The sequence below is a fragment of the Rana temporaria genome, chromosome 7 (assembly GCF_905171775.1).
Source record: "Rana temporaria chromosome 7, aRanTem1.1, whole genome shotgun sequence".
NCBI classification, from domain to species: domain Eukaryota; kingdom Metazoa; phylum Chordata; class Amphibia; order Anura; family Ranidae; genus Rana; species Rana temporaria.
Window position 1 is genome coordinate 22581825 of NC_053495.1, and position 21383 is coordinate 22603207.

The following is a 21383-nucleotide window of genomic DNA, read 5'->3' on the forward strand; positions in this document are numbered from 1 at the left end:
TTCTCGCACGGTATTTGCGCAATCATTTTTCAAACGCCTTTTTTTGGGGGAAAAAAAAACGGTTTCATGAATTAAAAAATAACAAAACAGTAAAGGTAGCCCAATTTTTTTGTACAATGTTAAAGAGGATGTTACGCCGAGTAAATAGATACCTAACATGTCACGCTTTAAAATTGCGCACACTCATTGAATGGCGCCAAACTTTGGTACTTAAAAATCTCCATAGGTGATGCTTTAACATTTTTTACAGGTTACAATTTTCGAGTTTCAGAGGAGGTCTAGTGCTAGAATTGTTGCACACGCTCTAACGCACGCGACGATACCTCACATGTGGGGTTTGAACAGCGTTTACATATGTGGGCGGGGCCTGCATGCGTGTTCGCTTCTTCGCGCGAGATAACGGGGACAGGGGCGTTTTGAAAAAAATAAAATTATTTTTATTTTACTTAATTTTTTTTATCTTTACACTTTTTTTTAATTTTTTTTTATTTTTTTATCACTTTTATTCCTATTACAAGGACAGTAAACATCCTTTGTAATAGGAATCAGTGTGACAGGTCCTCTTTATAAGGAGAGATGTGGGGTCAATAAGACTTGGCGGTCCCTGGGCGGAAGGAGGAAGATGGACAGGAAGTCCCACTCCTCCTGAATCCCCCACTCCCCCCCCCCAAAAAAAAATGACATGTCAAATGTGGCATGTAAGGGGGTGAGGAGTGGATTAAGCGGAAGTTCCACTTTAAATGGCATCCCAGTCTTAGTTAGTAGGGTTCAATATTGGGTTGGCCCACCCTTTGCAGCTATAACAGCGTCAACTCTTCTGGGAAGGTTATCCACAAGGTTTAGGAGTGTCTATGGCAGGGTTTGACAAATTTGCTTGGAATCTAGAAGCCAGCTAAAAAAGTTAGGAGCCAGAAAACGCACCCTGTCCCGACGAGCTTGCGCGCAGAAGCGAACACATACGTGAGCAGCGCCCGCATATGTAAACGGTATTCAAACCACACATGTGAGGTATCGCCGCGATTGGTAGAGCGAGAGCAATAATTCTAACCCTAGACCTGCTCTGTAACTCAAAACATGCAACCTGTAGATTTTTTGAAACGTCGCCTATGAAGATTTTAAAGGGTAAAAGTTTGTCGGCATTCCACAAGCGGACGCAATTTTGAAGCGTGACATGTTGGGTATGAATTTACTTGGCGTAACATTATCTTTCATAATATAAAAAAAATGGGGATAACTTTACTGTTGTCTTATTTTTTAACTTAAAAAAGTGTATTTTTTTCCCCAAACAAGTGCGCTTGTAAGACAGCTGCGCAAATACGGCGTGACAGAAAGTATTGCAACGATCGCCATTTTATTCTCTAGGGTGTTAGGATAAAAAATATATATAATGTTTGGGGGTTCTAATTGGAGGGAAGAAGATGGCAGTGAAAATAGTGAAAAATGACATTAGAATTGCTGTTTAACTTGTAATGCTTAACTTGTAATACCAACGGCCACCACCAGATGGCGCCAGCTCACATCTGGTGATAATAACTTGTAATACCAACGGCTCACCACCAGATGGTGCCAGCCCACCTTCCAAGCCAGGACACTATTTCTAGTCGCCATGGCGACCGGGATTTGTCGAGCCCTGGTCTATGGGAATGTTTGACCATTCTTCCAGAAGCGCATTTGTGAGGTCAGGCACTGATGTGGACGAGAAGACCTGGCTTGCAGTCTACGCTCTAATTCATCTCAAAGGTGTTCTATCGGGTTGACGTCAGGACTCTGTGCAGGCCAGTCATGTTCCTCCACCCCAAACTCGCTCACCCATGTCTTTATGGACCTTGCTTTGTGCACTGCTCCAAATCATTTGGTGGAGGGGGGATTATGATGTGGGGGTTGTTTTGATATTTTGGCAACTTCTTGCTATGGGTAACAATCCTATTCCATTCATTGTTCTCACCTATATTATTGATTATATGATTCCCATGAGTTGTCTAGCCACTTCGTTACCGGGTTAATTCTGGCACTTCTCTCCTTCATGTAAAAATCACAATTTTTTTGCTAGAAAATTAATCAGAACCCCCAAACATTATATATTTTTTTTAGCAGACACCCTAGGGAATAAAATGGCGGTCATTGCAACTTTTTTTTCTCGCACGGTATTTGCGCAATAATTTTTCAAACGCCTTTTTTTAGGGAAAAAAACAGTTTCATGAATTAAAAAATAACAAAACAGTAAAGTTAGCCCAATTTTTTTGTATAATGTGAAAGACGATGTTACGCCGAGTAAATAGATACCTAACATGTCACGCTTTAAAATTGCGCACACTCATGGAATGGTGCCAAACTTCGGTACTTAAAAATCTCCATAGGCGACGTTTTAAATTTTTTTACAGGTTACTATTTTTGAGTTACAGAGTAGCTCTAGTGATAGAATTGTTGCACACGCTCTAACGCACGCGATGATACCTCACATGTGGGGTTTGAACGGTGTTTACATATGTGGGCGGGACTTGCATGCGCGTTCGCTTCTGCACGCGAGCGACCGGGACAGGGGTTTTAAATTTTTTTTTTTATTATTTTATTTTTTTACTTCATTTTTTTATTTTTACACTTTTTTTTGACCTTTTTTTTTTTTTGATCACTTTTATTCCTATTACAAGGAATGTACACATCCCTTGTAATATGAATCACTGTGACAGGTCCTCTTTATGGAGAGATGTGGGGTCAATAAGACCCCACATCTCTCCTACAGGCTTACAAGCATGAAATCGGTGAAAAACATTTCACCGATTACATGCCGACAGCCGCGATTGCGGCTTTGTTTACTTCCGGGTACCGGGCGTGACGTCATAACGTCGCGCCCGGCCCTCTGACGGTCATAGAGATGACTGTGACCGTCTGGTCACCAGTCATCTCTATGGTTCAGCAACGCGCGCCGGCCGATTCGCTCTCCGGGCCCCCGATGGCACGGGAGAGCCCGGAGAAGCACCGGATGGCGGCGGGAGGGGGGGGGACGTCCCCTCCCGCTGCCTAGAAGAACGATCGAGCGGCGGAACCGCCGCTTTGATCGTTCTTCTGGTGCACAGAATCGCCGGCTGAAGACAGAGATATCTGAATGATGCCTGCAGCTGCAGGCATCATTCAGATATCACCACTCAAAGTCCAGGACGTCCTACGGGTCTAAAGTGGCTAGATTGCTGTACAGGTATCGGCCACTTCTATACGATTTCTCACATTTCCTTTGCTGTTGACTAATATATTCCATTGTTTTCTAGGGTGACGCAATATGATCACACCGGCTTTTGACATCAGCCAGGATGCCGACTTCCTCACTATCACCATTAAAGTTCCCTATGCCAGGGTGTCGGAGTTTGATATCTACATTGAGGAAGATGACTTCAAATTCTACGCCAAGCCGTACTTTCTCAGGTAGTATTAGTGCTTTGAACTCTTTCACTGCCAGAGACGATTTTGCTTTTTTTTTTGCATACTTGCTTTAAAAAATAATTTTAGGCCTGAAGATCACATAAAACCCCCAAAACATTATATCATTTCTGAAAGCAGACACCCTAGAGAATAAAATAATGGTTCTTACTTTTTTTTAACCACTTGCCGCCCGCCAATGACAGATTGACGTTGGCAAAGTGGTTTCAATATCCTGAGTGGACGTCATATGACCCCCCGGGGGAGCGCATGGCGGCGAACGTTGTTGCAGGGTGTCAGTCTGACACCCCGCAACACCGATCTAGGTAAAGAGTCTCTCACGGAGACTCTTTACCACGTGATCAGCTGTGTCCAATCACGGTTGATTACAATGTAAACAGGAGAAGCCGGTAATTGGCTTTTCCTCACTCGCGTCTGTCAGACGCGAGTAGAGGAGAGCCGATCGGCTGCTTCTCCGACAGGGGGGGTTTGTGCTGATCGATTAACCCTGCTGTAAACTATAAAGACTTTTAGCTAGATTCACGTACGGCGGCGCTTCTTTAGGTCGGCGTAGCGCATCCTATTTGCACTACGTTGACGTAAGATAGTGAGGCAAGTACTGTATTCACAAAGCACTTGCCTCCTAAGTTGCGTCGGCGTATCGCAAATGGCCCGGCGTAACCCTGCCTAATTCAAAATAGGCAGGTAGGGGGCGTGTTGTATGGTAATGAATTCACGATTCATTACCATACATGTAAATGAAGCGCCAATCGTACGGCGCATGCTCAGTATCACGTCGCAAATACTCCTTGCTTTCGACGTGAACGTAACCTACGCCCAGCCCCATTCTGAATCCGCTTACGCAAACGACGTGAAATTCGACGGCTGTCCCGACGTCCATTCTTAACATTGGCTGCGCCATCTTTTTGGTGGTTTATCTTTACGCCTGAAAAACGCCTTACGTAAACGGCGTAGCTTACTGCGACGTACGTACGTTCGTGAATAGGCGTATCTTGCTCATTTACATATTCTCGGCGTAAATCAACCTGCACGCCCCTAACGGCCAGCGTAAATATGCAGCTAAGATACGACGGCGTAGGAGACTTATGCCGGTCGTATCTTAGCAAGATTTAAGCGTATCTCAGTTTGAGAATACGCTTAAGGATACGACGGCGCGGATTCGGACTTACAACGGCGTATCTAGTGATACGCCGTCGTAAGCGTTTCTGAATCTAGCTATTTATTCTTTCATCTTTCTACACAACCCGCTGCTGCTGTAGATGTGGCATAGAAAAAAATGACAACGTGTTCCCGCTGTTAATATAATATCACATCTGTGTGCAGATTGACGCTGCCTGGCAGGATTGTGGAAGATGGGAGACAGAAAGCCGTATATAATGCTGATGATGGTAAGATCATGTCACATAAATCATGTTTTCCATTTAAAGTATTTAATTTTTCCACTGTTATGTGCATATCTGGTGAAGATTTAGTTCTTATCAAGCGTTACAATCGGCTTTGTAATCGATATTCATTAGCCGTTTACAGGATTTTGGTTTCCACTGTGCCCAGTTAAGAATGTATAAAAAAGATGTATGGGTTTTTTTTTTCCCTCCCAAATTTATACTCACCAAGGTGGATGCAGCATCGGAATGATGCTGCATCCACCTTGGTGAGTATGAATAAAAAAAAACATGCATCTTTTTTTATACATTCTTAACTGGGCACAGTGGAAACCAAAATCCTGTAAACCGCTAATATTAAAGGAGTTCTCCAAGCTAAAACTTTTAACCCCCGCTGTGCCCGGGCTGTAAAACTATACAAAATAAACTTTCACTTACCTGCCTACGATCCCCCGTTGTTCCGATATCGCCGTCCCGTTCTCCGTTCCCGGTCTGTTCCACTTCCTGCGGGTCGGTGACTCACAGTGCGCTCAGCCTATCAGCGGCCGCGACGGGACATTGCTGCGGCCGCTGATAGGCTGAGCGCACTGTGAGTCACCGACCCGCAGGAAGTGGAACAGACCAGGACCGGAGAACGGGACGGCGATATCGGAACAACGGGGGATCGTAGGCAGGTAAGTGAAAGTTTATTTTGTATAGTTTTACAGCCCGGGCACAGCGGGGGTTAAAAGTTTTAGCTTGGAGAACTCCTTTAATTACAAAGCTGATCTGTCCCCCGCTGGCTCTAACACTGAGAACCGAGCGATTGAACACCGCCGGTTCTCGCAGCTCCCTAAGCAGATAACTGGTAACTGTCAGCAGCTCTCTATTCTGCCGCCCCCTCCCCCCCCTGCTCATTGGAGTAATGTGGAGGGGACAGGGGCGGCTGGCTTAGGCTCTTGGCGGCTCGCTGAAAGGCTGAGCCGGGTGCCGATCCAGGCATGTTGGCAGATCCTGACCATATGGTCGTGAGCCTTGCTGGACCAGCTCGGCGATGTCAGCCGACGGCGGTCTTTAGCCCACTGTCTGCTGAAAACGAGTCACAGGAGTGCCGAATGAACGGCACTCCTGTGATTCACAGGGGTAGTACCGCCAAACAAGCTTGCAAACATTCCATGTAGGCAGTTGTAGATTGACCATCATGGCATCACACAAAAAGTAAATATTTATTGTAAAGTGAATATATATATATATATATATATATATATATATATATATATATATATATATATATATATATAATAAAAAATATTATTTTTGGATTTTTGGGTGTGTTTTATAGCAGAGTAAAACATATATATTGTTTCTTTTCGAAATTGTTTATTGTTTATAGCGCAAAAAAATAAAAACTGCAGAGGTGATCAAATACCACCAAAAGAAAGCTCCATTTGTGGGAAAAATAGGACCTCAACTTTATTTGGCTGAAGTGTCGCACGAAGGCGCAATTGTCAGTTAAAGTAACGCAGTGCCATATGACCTGGCCATTAAGGGGGTAAAACCTTCCAGGGCAGTGGTTAGGGAAAGGTTAACTTGTCCTTTAACAATTAATGGCATCACAAGTACGATGCTCGTTTGCAGCACACTTCCGAAATGCGCTGCAAATTGCGTGTTTTTTGTGCACTTTCTTGTGCGTTCCAGAAATGGCAGGTGGGAATGGAGCCTAAGAAAACCAATTTGGTGATGAATAAAAAATGTACAATATTTAACATTTCTCATCCCTGGTTTACAGTTTTGTTGCAAATTTGTGGTTTAATTTTAATTACTTTTTTATTTTATATTTTTTTTTTATTTATTTTTTTGTATGATGGGTTTGCTGAGAACAGGAGCAGGGCACACGAATTGTAGAAAAATGTTGCCATGGATGCAAATGGGGTCTGATGACCTTGCTGGTGGCATGCTTGTACTGAACCACCTGGCTCTGTGGACCTTTCCAGTCTCAGTGATGGGCAGCGCTGCATTGTACTACCTGTATGTACTGTGCCTGTTGGAAGAAGTGTTTTGGCCGCTCCTTCCCATCCTCGATGGTTCCATTTGTTTCTAAGCCTATACCTTCAAGTCCTGTTTACCAGTGTGTTGTATTGTTTCTATCCCAGGCGTATTCACTGTCCGAGTGCCTAAAGAGACCCCAGGACAGCATTTTGAAGGCCTGAATTTGCTGACTTCACTATTGGCACCAAAAGGAGTCAGAACAGCAAAGCCCCTTGTAGAAGAAATAGGTGAGACATTTATTACTTACATTTATTTTTATCTATCTCCATTAAAGCTTTTATTTTTGGGGAGCCTGCAAGGTAAAGCCATAATGTGCTAGTATGCATCGCACACAGGGCTCAAGTCCTGCGGGAACGCATGGGAACGGAGTTCCTGCACTTTTTTCACAGCAGGAACGCAGTTCCCTTTGCAGGACTAGAGCAGCCAAGAGCAGCGGAGCCGCCCAAGCCAATCCTTCACTAAGCAGCGATGCCCAGCTCGAGTCACTGTCAGGGGCAGGCGAACCTTAGTTATCCTTTGTTACTGGCCGCTTCCTGTATATGGATTCATCGGGTAGTGTGCGGGTATTCCGCCACTTCCTTGATGCCGCAATGTCTCCTGGGAGCTTTTGTCTTTGTTTCCAGGAGACATTGCGGAGGTCTGCCGCGAGTTATTGTGGGATTTAGAAAGAACATGCGGTTTAGTAATTATGCATATGAGCGTATCTTTTTTTTTTTTTTGGTGGGGGAGTGTATCTTGGGTGGGAGTTCCCACACTTTTTCCCCAGGACTTGACCCCTGATCGCACATTATGTTAAAGGGTTGTAAAGGTTCATGTTTTTTTTTTTACCTTAATGCATCCTATGCATTAAGGTGAAAAACACCTGGCAATCGAAGACCCAAAGTCTTCTGGGACACATGACAGGTCTTAGACTTCAGGACCAGTCACAGTGCAGTGGGCACCTGACTGTGAAGTTGCAAGCCATCACAGCTGGTCGCCCATAGTAGAGATGCCGGCGCCGCCGAGGGAGGACACGGCAAGAACACGGCTGCAGTGAGTACAGCGCTGGATCCTGGGACAGGTGAATGTGTGTTTATTAGAAGTCAGCAGGTACAGTTTTTGTTGCTTCTGACTTTTAATTGGCACAAAAATGACTGGAACTCCGCTTTAATGCAAAGAATGCATTAAAAGAGAAGTATAGGATTTTGTTTTTATCCCATAATCATACCTGTCCCCCGCTGCCTCTTCACTTAGAACCGAGCCACCGAACACCGCTGATGGCTCGGTTCTCTCACCTCCCCGAGCAGAGAACTGCTGCCTGTCAATCAGCAGCTCTCCTCTCTGCTCCTCCACGCTCACTGGAGCGCTGAGCTGTTGCGGGGCGGGGAGCGGCCATCTCAGGCTCTCGGTGACCCACTGAGAAGCCTATCGGGCACCTGGTGAATCCAGACTTCCAGAGTCGGGATGACACAGTGCCTGGACTGATCTTGATGACGTCAGCAGAGAGTGGATTTCAGACCACTCTGCTGAAAACGGGTCACAGGAGTGCAAAACTAATTGCACTCCTGTGACCCATAGGAGTAGCCCAGCCGAATGAGCTTAGGCTGGACTTCTCGTTTTTAAGATTAAAATAAGCCTTCTGCCTTTACAACCACTTTAATGGTTTTTGAGCTTAAAGCTGGATACACACTACAATTTTTGTTCAGTTTCCTTTTAGATTTACCTTTTAACTATGTGGTGCAAGTGCCGCCCTGATTGCATACACATTGAAAGTGTTTAGGTTTGATATACAGTGGAACCTCGGATTGCGAGTAACGCGGTTAACGAGCGTTTCGCAATACGGGCACTTTCCGGCTGTTTCCGAGGCTCTCTGGCGCCCCCACCTCTGGCCACATACGGTATTGCATGCCATTGAAGTCAATGCTGAACAAATTATTTTTGTTTCCATTGCGAGTACTTTGGATTACGAGCATTCTCCTGGAACGTAATACGAGGTTCCTCTGTATTATATGGTTTTGGTTAGGGTTGTCCCAATACTAGTATCGGTACCGATACCGAGCATTTGCCCGAGTACATGTACTCGGGCAAATGCTCTGATGCTTCATCCGATACCTGGACAGTCAGGGTGATCGGTGCGGTGGGGGGAGTTACAAGCACCGATCACCCTGTATAGATTTCAACAGGGTGATCAGTGCTTTCAACCCCCCCCCCCATTGCACCGATCACCGCTGACTGTCCTTGTATCCTCCTCCAGTCCCCCTCCGTTGTGCTCCATGTCCTCCTAAGTGCTCTGTGCTGCTGTCCCCTCCATTCTGCTCTGTGTCACCCTCCATGCTCCATGTCCTCCTAACTTCCTAAGTGCGCCGTGCTGCTCTCCCCTCCGTGCTCCGTGTCCCCCACTGTTCTGCTCCATGTCCCCCTCCGTTCTTCTCCGTGCACCCCTTCATGTCCTCCTCCTCTGTCCTCGAACTGTCAGGATAGAGAGCGGAGGTGGGAGCCGGTAAAGCCGGCTCCTTCCTTTTGTGAATGAACAGAGTGAGTGATCACTGACTCTGTCCATTCACATAACTGAAACATCGTAACCTGTGATTACAATGTCTCAGTTTATGAATGGAGAGGAGCCTCTGTCTTCTCTCCATTCATTTTCAGTGCAGCTGAGAAACGGACTGGGGAATCTCTATCCTCAGTCGCTTTCTCTGTCTCAAAGGGGAGATGTCAACGGTCTGTTAAGACCCCTGATAGCTCACCAAAGCCCCCCAAAAGGGCTGATAAAAATAAAAAAATTGCAATAAATAATAAAAAAATGAATTGGAAAAACTATTAAAAATGTTAATAAAAAACACACTGACACCCCCCCCCCCTCCAAAGAAAGCATTGAAAAAATAACAAAAAATAATTGTAAAAAATAATAATAAAAAAAATAATTGTAAAAAAAAAAACTGACTTGTGCCATTGTCACATGACAATAAAAAAAGTATCGGTAATCGGTATCGGCGAGTACTTGAAAAAAGTATCGGTACTTGTACTTAAAAAAGTGGTATCGGGACAACCCTAGTTTTGGTAAATCTAAAGGAGCTAAGTTTTACAAGAAATTTGTACAAAAGTTGTATAGTGTGTAGTCGGCTTAAATCTTCCACACACTGGTTGCTGACACCCTTTAACCCGTTCTGTTTTTGACTGTAGCTTTCGCAATATGGGCACGTTACGGCTGTTTCCGAGGTTCTCTGGCGCCCCCCCCACCTCTGGCCACATATGGTATTGCATGCTATTGAAGTCAATGCTGAACAAATTATTTTTGTTTCCATTGAGAGTACTTTGGATTACGAGCATTCTCCTGGAACGTAATACGAGGTTCCTCTGTATTATATGGTTTTGGTTAGGGTTGTCCCAATACTAGTATCGGTACCGATACCGAGCATTTGCCCCAGTACATGTACTCGGGCAAATGCTCTGATGCTTCATCCGATACCTGGACAGTTGGGGTGATCGGTGCGGTGGGGGGAGTTACAAGCACCGATCACCCTGTATATCTACCTCCTGTACCCTCCCCTTTGTTCTGCCACACGTCTCTGTAAAATCTTCTATAAACCCAATAAACTGTATGTAAAATATAGCAGAAATCACACTGCAGTAGGAAACCTCATGTAGGTCAATCAGAGATGTATATTCATTGCTGTGTGGTTGGCCTCTGTATACCAATTCCTTGTTCTGGATCAGGCTGAGTGACACATTGAGATCCCGGCCGCACACAGACCAGTGGGACACGAGTCTCCCAGGGCTAATATCTACTTCCTGATGGTATAAAGCCTGCGAGTGGAAGCGATTGACAGTGATTCATGCATTAAATGACCAGGCACGGCTATAGGGCCTCTGAGAGCCCCGCTCACTGTAATTTCCTGCCTGGAGGGCTCTCGTCCTGGTCCCTGAGGGGGAGCCATAACCCACAGGAATAATTCAGGTACTCAGACTACAATCCCAACCGCTTGACACGTAGCGGGGGTGCAAGAGGCAGAACGGGTAAGGATGCAATAGATCTCTGAGTGTTATTCGAGTGAGTCTTCACTTTATTCCGCTCCAGAAGGCAAAAATAATTCCATAGACGCTTCATGTGAGCTCATACAGTTTGTTCTGATGTATACCTGGATTTAAGAGCTCCTTTGGAGGCCATTTATAACCGAGGATGGATATCGTTATCTGCGGTCTGTTCTACTTAGCACTATTCCCCACCACGACCTGCATCGTGCTTGAAATGGGGGCATCCTATGGCGTTCTTCTTAAAGTGGTATTAAATACAAAAGCAAAAATAAAAAAGTTTGCTGTAACTGATCTGTTAAATATCCTTTTATAAAATTTTTGTACAAACAGATCCTTGCACACTTTTCCAAAAAACACTTATACATTACATTCATAAAAACACATAAAACACATGAATGAAACCATCCATAACATACAGTATACTCCTTTTTAGTTTCCCCAGATGAAGGTAGGAAAAACCATAAAGCAAAAACAACTATACCAGAAACCCAAGGGAGTGGGCAAGAGTCGGAGCACCCCCATTATCTCACCCCCCCTCCCCCGAAGAAGAAAAGGGGGGAGGGTGATTACATAACCTTCCCTTATACATTTTATTCTTTTTTATAGAGAGGGAGTCTCATCTCACTACCCCCATGCTACCCTTCAACAAATCGTGCAAAAAAAAAAAAGGGGGAAAAAGTGATTATTAATTATATATATATATATATATATATATATATATATATATATATATATATATATATATATATATATATATATATATATATATATATATATATATATATATAGTTATGCAATCACTTTTTTCCCCCTTTTTAGGGCTGTGCAAATTAACTTTTAATCAATCGATTAATCTTTAATTTTTTTGATCGATTAAAATTCTTTTGATTGGTACTCGCCTCCCTGCCGGCTTCTGGACCTTCAGGGAGTTCCGTCGGAGATCCAGTAACGTCACGGACACCGGCGGGGCTTGCCGTGTCCATCTGAAGGGATCCTTTGCTGTGCCTTCATATCTGCATGCCGGCAGGACCTTACTATCTGCCACACGCAAGGGCTGTTGCACTTCCCTCTATCAACCTGGGATTCTACAGCCATCCACTGGGAGTTGTGATAGTTCCCTTCATGGGACATCTACATGCCGACGGGCTGATGTTAACCCCTCCTCATCTGGATTCAGCAGTGGTATCGTTGTACACATTTTTATACCAGTATCATACTTGGGTACATGTTTTTATGACTGCTTTTGCTCCCGTTTGGTATTTACTCGCACCATTTTTACAGTTTATGTAGCTACATCAATTTTATCTCCAGTGCAATATTTATTTGGTTACCTACTTGAAGACTATAAAAGTTTTAATGCCATTCCCATCGAGCGCTGCGTATGTATGTATGTGTGTGTGTGTGTGTGTGTGTGTGTGTGTATGTGTGTGTGTGTGTATGTGTATATATATATATATATATATATATATATATATATATATATATATATATATATATATATATATATATATATATATATATATATATATATATATATATATATATTATATCTCTATCGGGAATCTCATCCCACTACCCCCATGCTACCCTCCAACAAATCGTGAAACAAAAAGGGGGGCACTAAATTCTACTCTCACTCCCCATATACCTCACGTATTCCGAGGATTGTTTAAATTCCAACCAGCTCATCTCGTCTCTAAATCTTTTTGGGAAGAAATTAATTCTTCCATTAATCTGGTTTTATCTATCTCTGTCAACCAATCCTTTATTTCCTTTAAAGGGTTAATAATTTTTTATTTATTTTTTAATAACAAATATGTTATACTTACCTCCACTGTGCAGTTCGTTTTGCACAGAGTGGCACCAATCCTGGTTTCTGGGGTCCCTCGGTGACTGTCTCAGCTCCTCCCCACAATAGCTAACCCCCTTCTGGGAAGCGTTCTCCCAAGGGGGTTAGCTTGCGGGCGCACTCCCGTATGATACAGTGGCGGCCATAGCCGCCAAATGTATCACTCGGCCCCGCCCCCGGCGCGCCGTGTCATTGATTTGATTGACAGCAGCCGGAGGCAATGCTATCAATCATCCAATGAAGAGCCAAAAAGACTGGGCCGAGAAGCCAGCGCGTTCACGATGCGGGACTTTCGAGGGCTCAGGTAAGTGAAGGTGGGGGGGCTTGGGGGGCCAGTAAGCATCGGATGTTTTTTCACCTTGATGCATTAAAGGGTTTTTTTTTTTTCCTAAATGGCTTCCTTTACCTTAGTGCAGTCCTCCTTCACTTGCCTCATCCTTCCATTTTGCTTTTAAATGTCCTTATTTCTTCTGAGAAATCCTCACTTCCTGTTCTTCTGTCTGTAACTCCACACAGTAATGCAAGGCTTTCTCCCTGGTGTGGAGTGTCGTACTCACCCCCTCCCTTGAAATACAGTAGAGTCAGGACGCTCTCTACGTTGCAGATAGAGAAAGGAGCTGTGACTCTCCTGTAGATCTGTGTGTCTTTTGAATGCATAGAGCAGGGCTCCGGAGCGAGCACGTACCAGTGCCCCCAGGGCAAGCGGCTTGCTATTTGGGGCACTGGCTGAAGAGGAGAAGCCAGGAGCACCTGCCTGAAAAGAGGAGGATTTAATAAGGTAAGCACAACATGTTTGTTATTTAAAAAAAAAAAAAAACAGAACCTTTAATGTCCCTCGCTAGTATCCATTGTGTATCATAGTTAGAGTATTGCTTTAAGTGTCCATCTTTCTCAGGGACACACAAACAGCAATAAAAGCCTAACAGGGGTCCACATACTATCCATAAGGCCCCTTTCACACGAGGCGGATCAGTGATGATCCGCCCCGTGAACCTCCGCTTGCTCAGCAGAGATCGCTCCGTTGATCCCCGCTGAGTCGGCGGATGACAGGGTGGTCCCCGCACAATGTGCAGGGACCGCCCTGTCTTTTCTCCGCTCTCCCCTATGGGGGGATCGGATGAATACGGACCCTCTGTCCGTGTTCATCCGATCCACCAGACGGATGGAAAAGTAGGTTTTTCCTCAGTCACACTTTGGCGGAGCGGGTCGGATGTCAGCGGGCATGTCACCGCTGACATCCGCGGCTCCATAGAGGAGCACGGAACGCCCGTTCAGGTCCGCCTAAAAAAAACTGGCAGGCGGACCTGAACGGGCCACCCGGGTGAAAGAGCTCTAACTGAAAAAAAAAAACCTGTTCTAGATGCACCTTAATATTGGACTGTTTTAAGGGATGAGGAAGTATGAAAACCTGTCCCTTTTTTTTTTTTTTTTTTTTTAGGGGCTTCCAGTGAGATTCCTGAAGATGACGATGAAGACTTTGATTGGCAGATTGAACAGACTCCCTATGAAGAGTCGCCCCCTGATGAGCTTAATCCGCAGTTCAGCTATGGTTTTGGAAATTTGAGAGTCGGAGTCTTCAGACGACTTCAGGTGCTTTTTGTGTATTTCTCACAGTGATAGTATCCGCTAGTTAATCATTTCCCAAATGGGCAAGGATGTAACACCAGGCTGGACAAGTCCTGATCACATTGGCAGGCAAGGAAAGCAAGGCAGCAGCCCAAAAAATGCCTTCCATGTATTAATACAATTTTCAGGGATGTTGGGGAAAATGTTCTGATGGTGCTTGTGTAGCGTTAAAGAGAATTGATGACTTTGCCCATTCAGGGCACCCCCTACCTGTAACTAATACCTTCCCTTCGCTCCCTCACTACTGTGCTGGTCTTCCAGAGCTCTGGTGTCACGATTGGGTGGAAGACCGGTGGCACTGGAGGCTGCCTAGTGGTAGGTCTCTATGTGGAGGGTGTAGAGGCAATTGCTTCCAATGGAATCATAATTGTAAGTAGTAGACTCTGTTGGGGTCTAGGGCTACTACCTTTCTGATAATGACAATGGGACCTTACTACTACAGGGATCACTTGGGTGATTAGAGAGGTGCGCATGGTGTCCAGAAAAACATCCCACTTTTTATAATTATAGATAAATATTTACATGTAGAGCCAGCACGTTTCAGGGGAATTGCCTCTCCCTTCTTAAGACCCCTTTCACACGGGGCAGGGGAGGTACGGTGGCGCTATACCGTTGTATTTACTGCGATATTCGCCTGCTAGCGGTGCAGTTTTAACCCCCGCTAGCGGCGGAAAAAGGGTTAATACCACCGGCAATGCTCCTCTGCAGAGGCGTATTGCCACGGTTTCCCATTGATTTCAATGGGAAGGAGCGGTATAGGAGCGGTAAACACCCCGCTCCTTCACCGCTCCAAAGATGCGGCTAGCAGGACTTTTGGACCGGTCCTGCTAGCGCACCGCTTCAGTGTGAAAGCCTATGGGCTTTCACACTGAAGACTGCAGGGCACGATTTTTTTTCAGGCGGTATAGCGGCGATATTTTTAGCGCTAAACCGCCTGAAAAACGGGTCCGTGTGAAAGGGGCCTTAAGGCTGGATTTCTCGGAGAATGGTTAGGCTCTAAAAGGGTTTAATATATTCGATCAGCAGTTCTGCAGCATACCGGCGTGGTGTTCAGCAAAGGCAGCCACTGTCCTGCCTTTGTTCCACAACACGCCGGTATGCTGCATGATATTTTTATATATGTTGTTATATATGTTTAACCCTCCCGTAGGGCTGGGGAAAAAAAACGATTTGAATAGAGTTGGGAGGTCAAATCGATTCAGATTTTGACCAAATCGATTTTTATTTAATTTTTTCCATAGGACCAGCACTCCGCGGACTAGGCCGAAGCAGCGGCCTTTTCCCAGGATCACGGCGAGCTGCGGGCAGGATTTTTTTAGGCGAGGCCGCGGCTTCAACCTAGTCCGCTGCCTTTTTCCAGGATTGTGGCGGACTAGCCGAAGCCGCGGCCTCGCCAAAAAACTCCTGCCCGCATCCCCTTTAAGACCAGTGCGGTGTCCATCAGAAAAAAAAAACTTGATTCGAATCATGAATCAAGTTATTTTTTTTTTTTTTTTTTTTTGTTTTTTTTTTAATCGCAGATTTTTTGGGGGAGGCAATGTGTTTTATTTATTACGGGTACTTATAAAGTGCCGTCATTTAGAAATCGCTTTACATATATATTATGCATTCACATCAGTCCCTGCCCCCAAATACCTTACAATCTAAGGTTCCTAAGGGCTCTTTCACACGGGCGGCCCGTTCAGGTCCGCCTGCCAGTTTCTTAGGCGGACCTGAACGGGCGCTCCGTGCTCCTCTATGGAGCCGCGGATGTCAGCGGTGACATGTCCGCTGACATCCGACACGCTCCGATCCGCCAAAGTGTGACGGAGGAAAAACCTACTTTTCCATCCGTCTGGCGGATCGGGTGAACACGGACAGACGGTCCGTATTCATCCGATTTCCCCCCCCCCCCATAGGGGAGAGTGGAGAAAAGACAGGGCGGTCCCTGCACAGTGTGCGGGGACCGCCCTGTCATCCGCCGGCTCAGCGGGGATCAACGGAGCGATCCCCGCTGAGCAAGTAGTGGTTCACGGGGCAGATCATTACTGATCTGCCCCATGTGAAAGGGGCCTTACTCTCACATTCATACATACACATACTAGGGCCAATTAAACTGGAGTACCCAGAGGAAGATGCAAACTCCAGGCAGGTAGTGGAGTGGTTGGTATTCAAACCGAGGATAGCAATTTCCCTAAAACACGTTGGCTCTATTTGTATACTCCTTTTCTTCAATAATTATAAAAATTGTGACTGAGCTGTTTTTCCGGACACTCATATCCAATCACCAAGAGCCCTGAAGCTTCGTATATGCAGACCTAAAGCTCAGCATTAATAGTCATAAAGACTGAAGCCGTCGGCACCAACAATCCAAATAAAATGGTTTGATCAAAGTGAAAAAGACACCGCAGAGCCCCTGGTGGTCAGATTACAGCACAACAGGCTTACAAATATCTCTCCCATCATGAGTTTTCCATTGCACTTATACAGATAGTAATTTTCTTTCTTTTCAATACAATTTTATTTTTTTCATCTTTTAAGGGATTACACTGGTACAATATCAGATGCAATTTAAAAGACAAGTTACCCAAAATCTTTTCAACGCTCTAAAGTTAATGGCAGAATACTTGTACTTTGTTATATGATGTTCATTGACGATCTGACACTTGTGAAATATTTTATTCATCAATCAGTTGCATGAAGGTTTTGCCATTATGCTAAAATAATTTGTTTGTCAAAGCTGGATACAGTATAAAGCCACCTTACATAAAAGCACTGGGTGTGAGGGTCGGTGGTGTGTTAGTTTTCATGCCAGTATTTATTATACAGTAATGTGAGACTTTCTCCCTGGAGTGTCGTGCTCACCCCCTCCCTTGGACTACAGGAGAGTCAGGACGCTCTCTAACACACAGCTCCTTTCTCTATCTGCAACGTAGAGAGCTTCCTGACTCTCCTGTAGTCCAAGGGAGGGGGCGAGCACGACACTCCACACCATGGAGAAAGCCTTGCATTACTGTGTGGAGTTACAGACAGAAGAACAGGAAGTGAGGATTTCTCAGAAGAAATAAGGACATTTTAAAGGCAAAATCGAAAGATGAGGTAAGTGAAGGAGGACTGCACTAAAGTAAAGGAAGCTATTTAGGAAAGAAAAGTTGTACCTTTACAACCCCTTTAAAGCACTGTCCATAATCTTTGCATTGCCCATCTGTAAGACCCCTTTCACACTGAGACACTTTGCAGGCGCTAGAACGCTAAAAATAGCACCTGCAAAGCGTCCTGAAAGAGCGGCTCCACGAGGGCTTTCACACTGGGAGGCTGCGCTGGCAGGATGTTAAATGTCCTGCAAGCAGCATCTTTGGAGCGGTGAAGGAGCAGATGACTGTGTGATGTCCTTCTGCCCCAGGCCCCTCCTCATCTTGACACAACAGAACTGAGGAGGAGCTTAGGGCAAGCGGACATTCAACACTTCTGCCAGGCAGTCAGCGGGAAGAGATGCCGGCTGCGGCTGCAGGGTATAGAACCGCTGCTGACTGTCAGATTGGGACATTACAGGTTTGCAAACCCTGCACAATCCCGATATGCAGCAGGAGGAGCTGGAGGGCAGAGAGAGCACAGCCCGCGCCTCCTCCCTGCTCTCTTCTGCTCTCCAGATTCGTCTTGTGACAGCGCTGCTTCTGACATCCCGCACTAAACTGCCTGTGACTTCCTCCGCTGATCTGACAGTAGTAGTGCTGCTGCTATCACTAGCCCGTCAGAATGTAATAGCAGGAACTCTCCAGGTGTCGCCCCTCCACTTCACAGGACACTTGTGCCAGGGGCACCCCCCCCCCCCCCCTTTCGTTATCTTGCCACACTACAAATCCCATAGTCCAGGGATATGCAATTAGCGGACCTCCAGATTTTGCAAAACTACCCCACCATTCCTCTGCTTCTGGCTGTCATGCTTGTTGCTGTCAGAGTCTTGCTATGCCTCATGGGACTTGTAGTTCTGCAACAGCTGGAGGTCCGCTAATTGCATACCCCTGCCATAGTCCATCTCAGGAGTGAACAAGACAGCTACGTTCCTACATATAGTGGGACTAAGGAGAACAAACGTAGCCACCATCTAACAGGAGGCTGGATCAGAGCAGCCAAAAAAAAATTTGGAGATGCGGAGGAGACCAAGAACAACATAGGAGGTCCGGGAAAAAAAAATAAAAGCCAGCAGCTACACATACTGGGCCAGTTTCAGAAAGATCAGCGGATCTTTCTGCTGACGTAACGTATCTCATTTACGTTACGCCGGCGCAAGTTTTTCAGGCAAGTGCTTTATTCACAAAGCACTTGCCTGTAAAGTTGAGCCGGCGTAGCGTAAATCCCCCGGCGGAATTCAAATTCCGCGGGTAGGGGGCGTGTAAAATTTAAATCAAGCGCGTCCCTGCGCCGAACGAACTGCGCATGCGCCGGCCGCGACTGAATCCCAGTGTGCATGCTCCAAATCACGTCGATGTTTGTCAATGAAAGCGACATGAGCGTAACTTACGCCAAGCTCAATTGTGAATCGACTTACGCAAACAACGTAAAAATTTAAAACTCGACGCGGGAACGACGGCCATACTTAACATTAGCTACGCCTCATATACGCCGAAAAAAGCTGAACGTAAACGACGTAAAAAAATGCGCTGGCGGAATGTACGTTTCTGAATCGCCGTATCTACCTAATTTGCATATTCCTCGCGGAAATATACGGAAGCGCCACCTAGCGGCCAGCCTCAGATACGACGGTGTAAGACACTTACACCTGTCGTATCTTGGGCATATCTATGCGTAACTGATTCTCTGAATCGGCGCATAGATACGACGGCCGGACTCAGAGATACGACGGCGTATCAGGACATACACCATCGTATCTCGTATCTGAATCCGGGCCACTGCAGCTGTTGGCTTTTAATAAATAGACACTTACCTGTCCTGGAGTCCAGCGATGTCAGCAGTAGGGTTCCCGGCGTGAAGCTGAAAGGCTACACTGCCGCCGCCATTGCGGGTAAGGGAACCCGGCCGTGTAGCCTTTCGGTTTCACGCCGGGAACCCTACTGCGAATGCGCGAGGCCCTGCTCCTCTCTCCTATTGGCTCGGTGGCCAGGGGCGGAGGAGGAGGGAGCCCCGCGGTGACGTCACGGACAACGGCTGGACTCCCGGAAGTGGGAAAGGATACCTGTCAAAGACAGGTATCCTATCCCCCCCTCCCCCCGAAAGGTGTCAATTGTGGCACCGGAGGGGGGGAGGAATCTGATGAGCGGAAGTTCCACTTTAGGGTGGAGCTCCGTTTTAAATATAATTTTCTTGAATCCAGAGTTTAGTGTCACTTTAAGAGGCATGTTGTTTATTGGGTGATGTTTCGGGGTAGAGCACCTACATCCGGCTTTGTCTATATGATCGGCATATGGTTCTCATTTAACGTTCACAATGCCTTTCCTATTATTGTCCAGGATCGTGCGATCGCTTTGTGTACACAATCATTCACCTCTCGCAGCCCTTTGTGTTCCCACCTGTGTCACACGCTGCCCTTGTGCTCTTTCAGGAAGAACTGAATGATGTTATTGACTTGAGAGACCCTGACGTCACCCCGGCCGCTGAACGCACACGCAGGCGCCTGGAAGCTGAAAAGTCCAAGTTTGACCCCGATCATTACCTGTAAGTGCCTTTTAATGTCTGTGAGACAGCCAGTTCCCCAGTAGGATTGACATCACTCTATGTCTGCCTCTGGGTTTCTGCCTTTCAAAGCTCCGCCGTTCCACTTTGCTGCTTTTTTTTTTTTTTTTTTTTTTTATCTATTTGGATGTTAGGATTTTCTCTGGCGGCTGAAGTGAACGCTGATTCCATATCACAGGCAATAGCAGGAAAAAATATATCTTGTATCCAACAACAAAATCTTGTATCATTGTACATTTTCCAATCCACATTTCATAACAGAAACATCATTTATAAAACCTTCTCATCTCTTCCTTATTTATTATATTTCCTCTATTTCTTGAGCTCTCTTTTTTTTCTTCTTCTCGCTTCTCCCATCTCTATCTTCAAATATATTTCTTAACCACTTAAGACCCGGACCTTTCTGCAGGTAAAGGACCTGACCAGTTTTCGTGATTCGGCACTGCGTCGCTTTAACTGACAATTTCGCGGTCGTGCGATGGGGCTCCCAAACAAAATTGGCGTCCTTTTTTCCCCACAAATAGAGCTTTCTTTTGGTGGAGTTTGATCACCTCTACTGTTTTTATTTTTTGCGCTATAAACAAAAATAGAGCGACAATTTTGAAAAAAAAAACTATTTTTTACTTTTTGCTATAATAAATATCCCCAAAAAAGATATAAAATAATATTTTTTTTTCTCAGTTTAGGACAATACGTATTCTTCTACCTTTTTTTGGTAAAAAAAAATCGCAATAAGCGTTTATCGACTGGTTTGCGCAAAATTTATAGAAACAAATGCACAGGCGCTAAACAGGGATCATAAAGTTCCTATTAGAAGTAGTTACTTAATTTGTTCATAAATTAGGTGTTAAAGAGATGAACCAGAGCTGCAAGAATAATGGTACCCAGAAGTACCAATACAACAGAAAATGCACCAAAAAATCGTGCTAATGGCACTCAAGACTTCCTCTACTCTTGAGTTCCATTAGCGCGATTTTTTGGTGCAAAATTTATAGCGTTTACAAAATAGGAGATAGTTTTATTGCATTTTTATTAATATTTTTTTTTATTAGTACTAATGGCGGCGATTAGCGTTTTTTTTCTTTTTTTTTTTTCGTGACATTATGGCGGACACATCGGACAATTTTGACACATTATTGGGACCATTGTCATTTTCACGGCTAAAAATGCACTGTTTATTGTGAAAATGTCAATTGCAGTTTGGGAGTTAACCACTAGGGGGCGCTGAAGTGGTTAAGTGTGACCTCATATGTGTTTCTAACTGTAGGGGGGCGGGGCTGGACGTGTGACGTCATTGATCGTGTTTCCCTATAACAGGGAACATACGATCAATGACACTGCCACAACAAAGAACAGGGAAGGTTTGTTTACACTCACCTCTT

General features: G+C 45.2%; 1 protein-coding gene across 4 annotated transcripts in view; it reads left to right on the top strand.

Annotated features, from left to right (window-relative positions):
- The window catches only part of SHQ1 (SHQ1, H/ACA ribonucleoprotein assembly factor), a 111755-nt gene that overhangs the window by 1669 nt on the left and 88703 nt on the right, over window positions 1–21383 (top strand). For all 4 annotated transcript variants that reach the window (XM_040359064.1, XM_040359066.1, XM_040359067.1 and 1 more), the window contains exons 2-6: window positions 3264–3417; window positions 4756–4820; window positions 6947–7069; window positions 14144–14295; window positions 19871–19983. In XM_040359064.1, the coding sequence (XP_040214998.1) occupies window positions 3275–3417; window positions 4756–4820; window positions 6947–7069; window positions 14144–14295; window positions 19871–19983 (596 nt within the window). In that variant the 5' untranslated portion in view covers window positions 3264–3274. The remainder of the gene's footprint in view (window positions 1–3263; window positions 3418–4755; window positions 4821–6946; window positions 7070–14143; window positions 14296–19870; window positions 19984–21383) is intronic.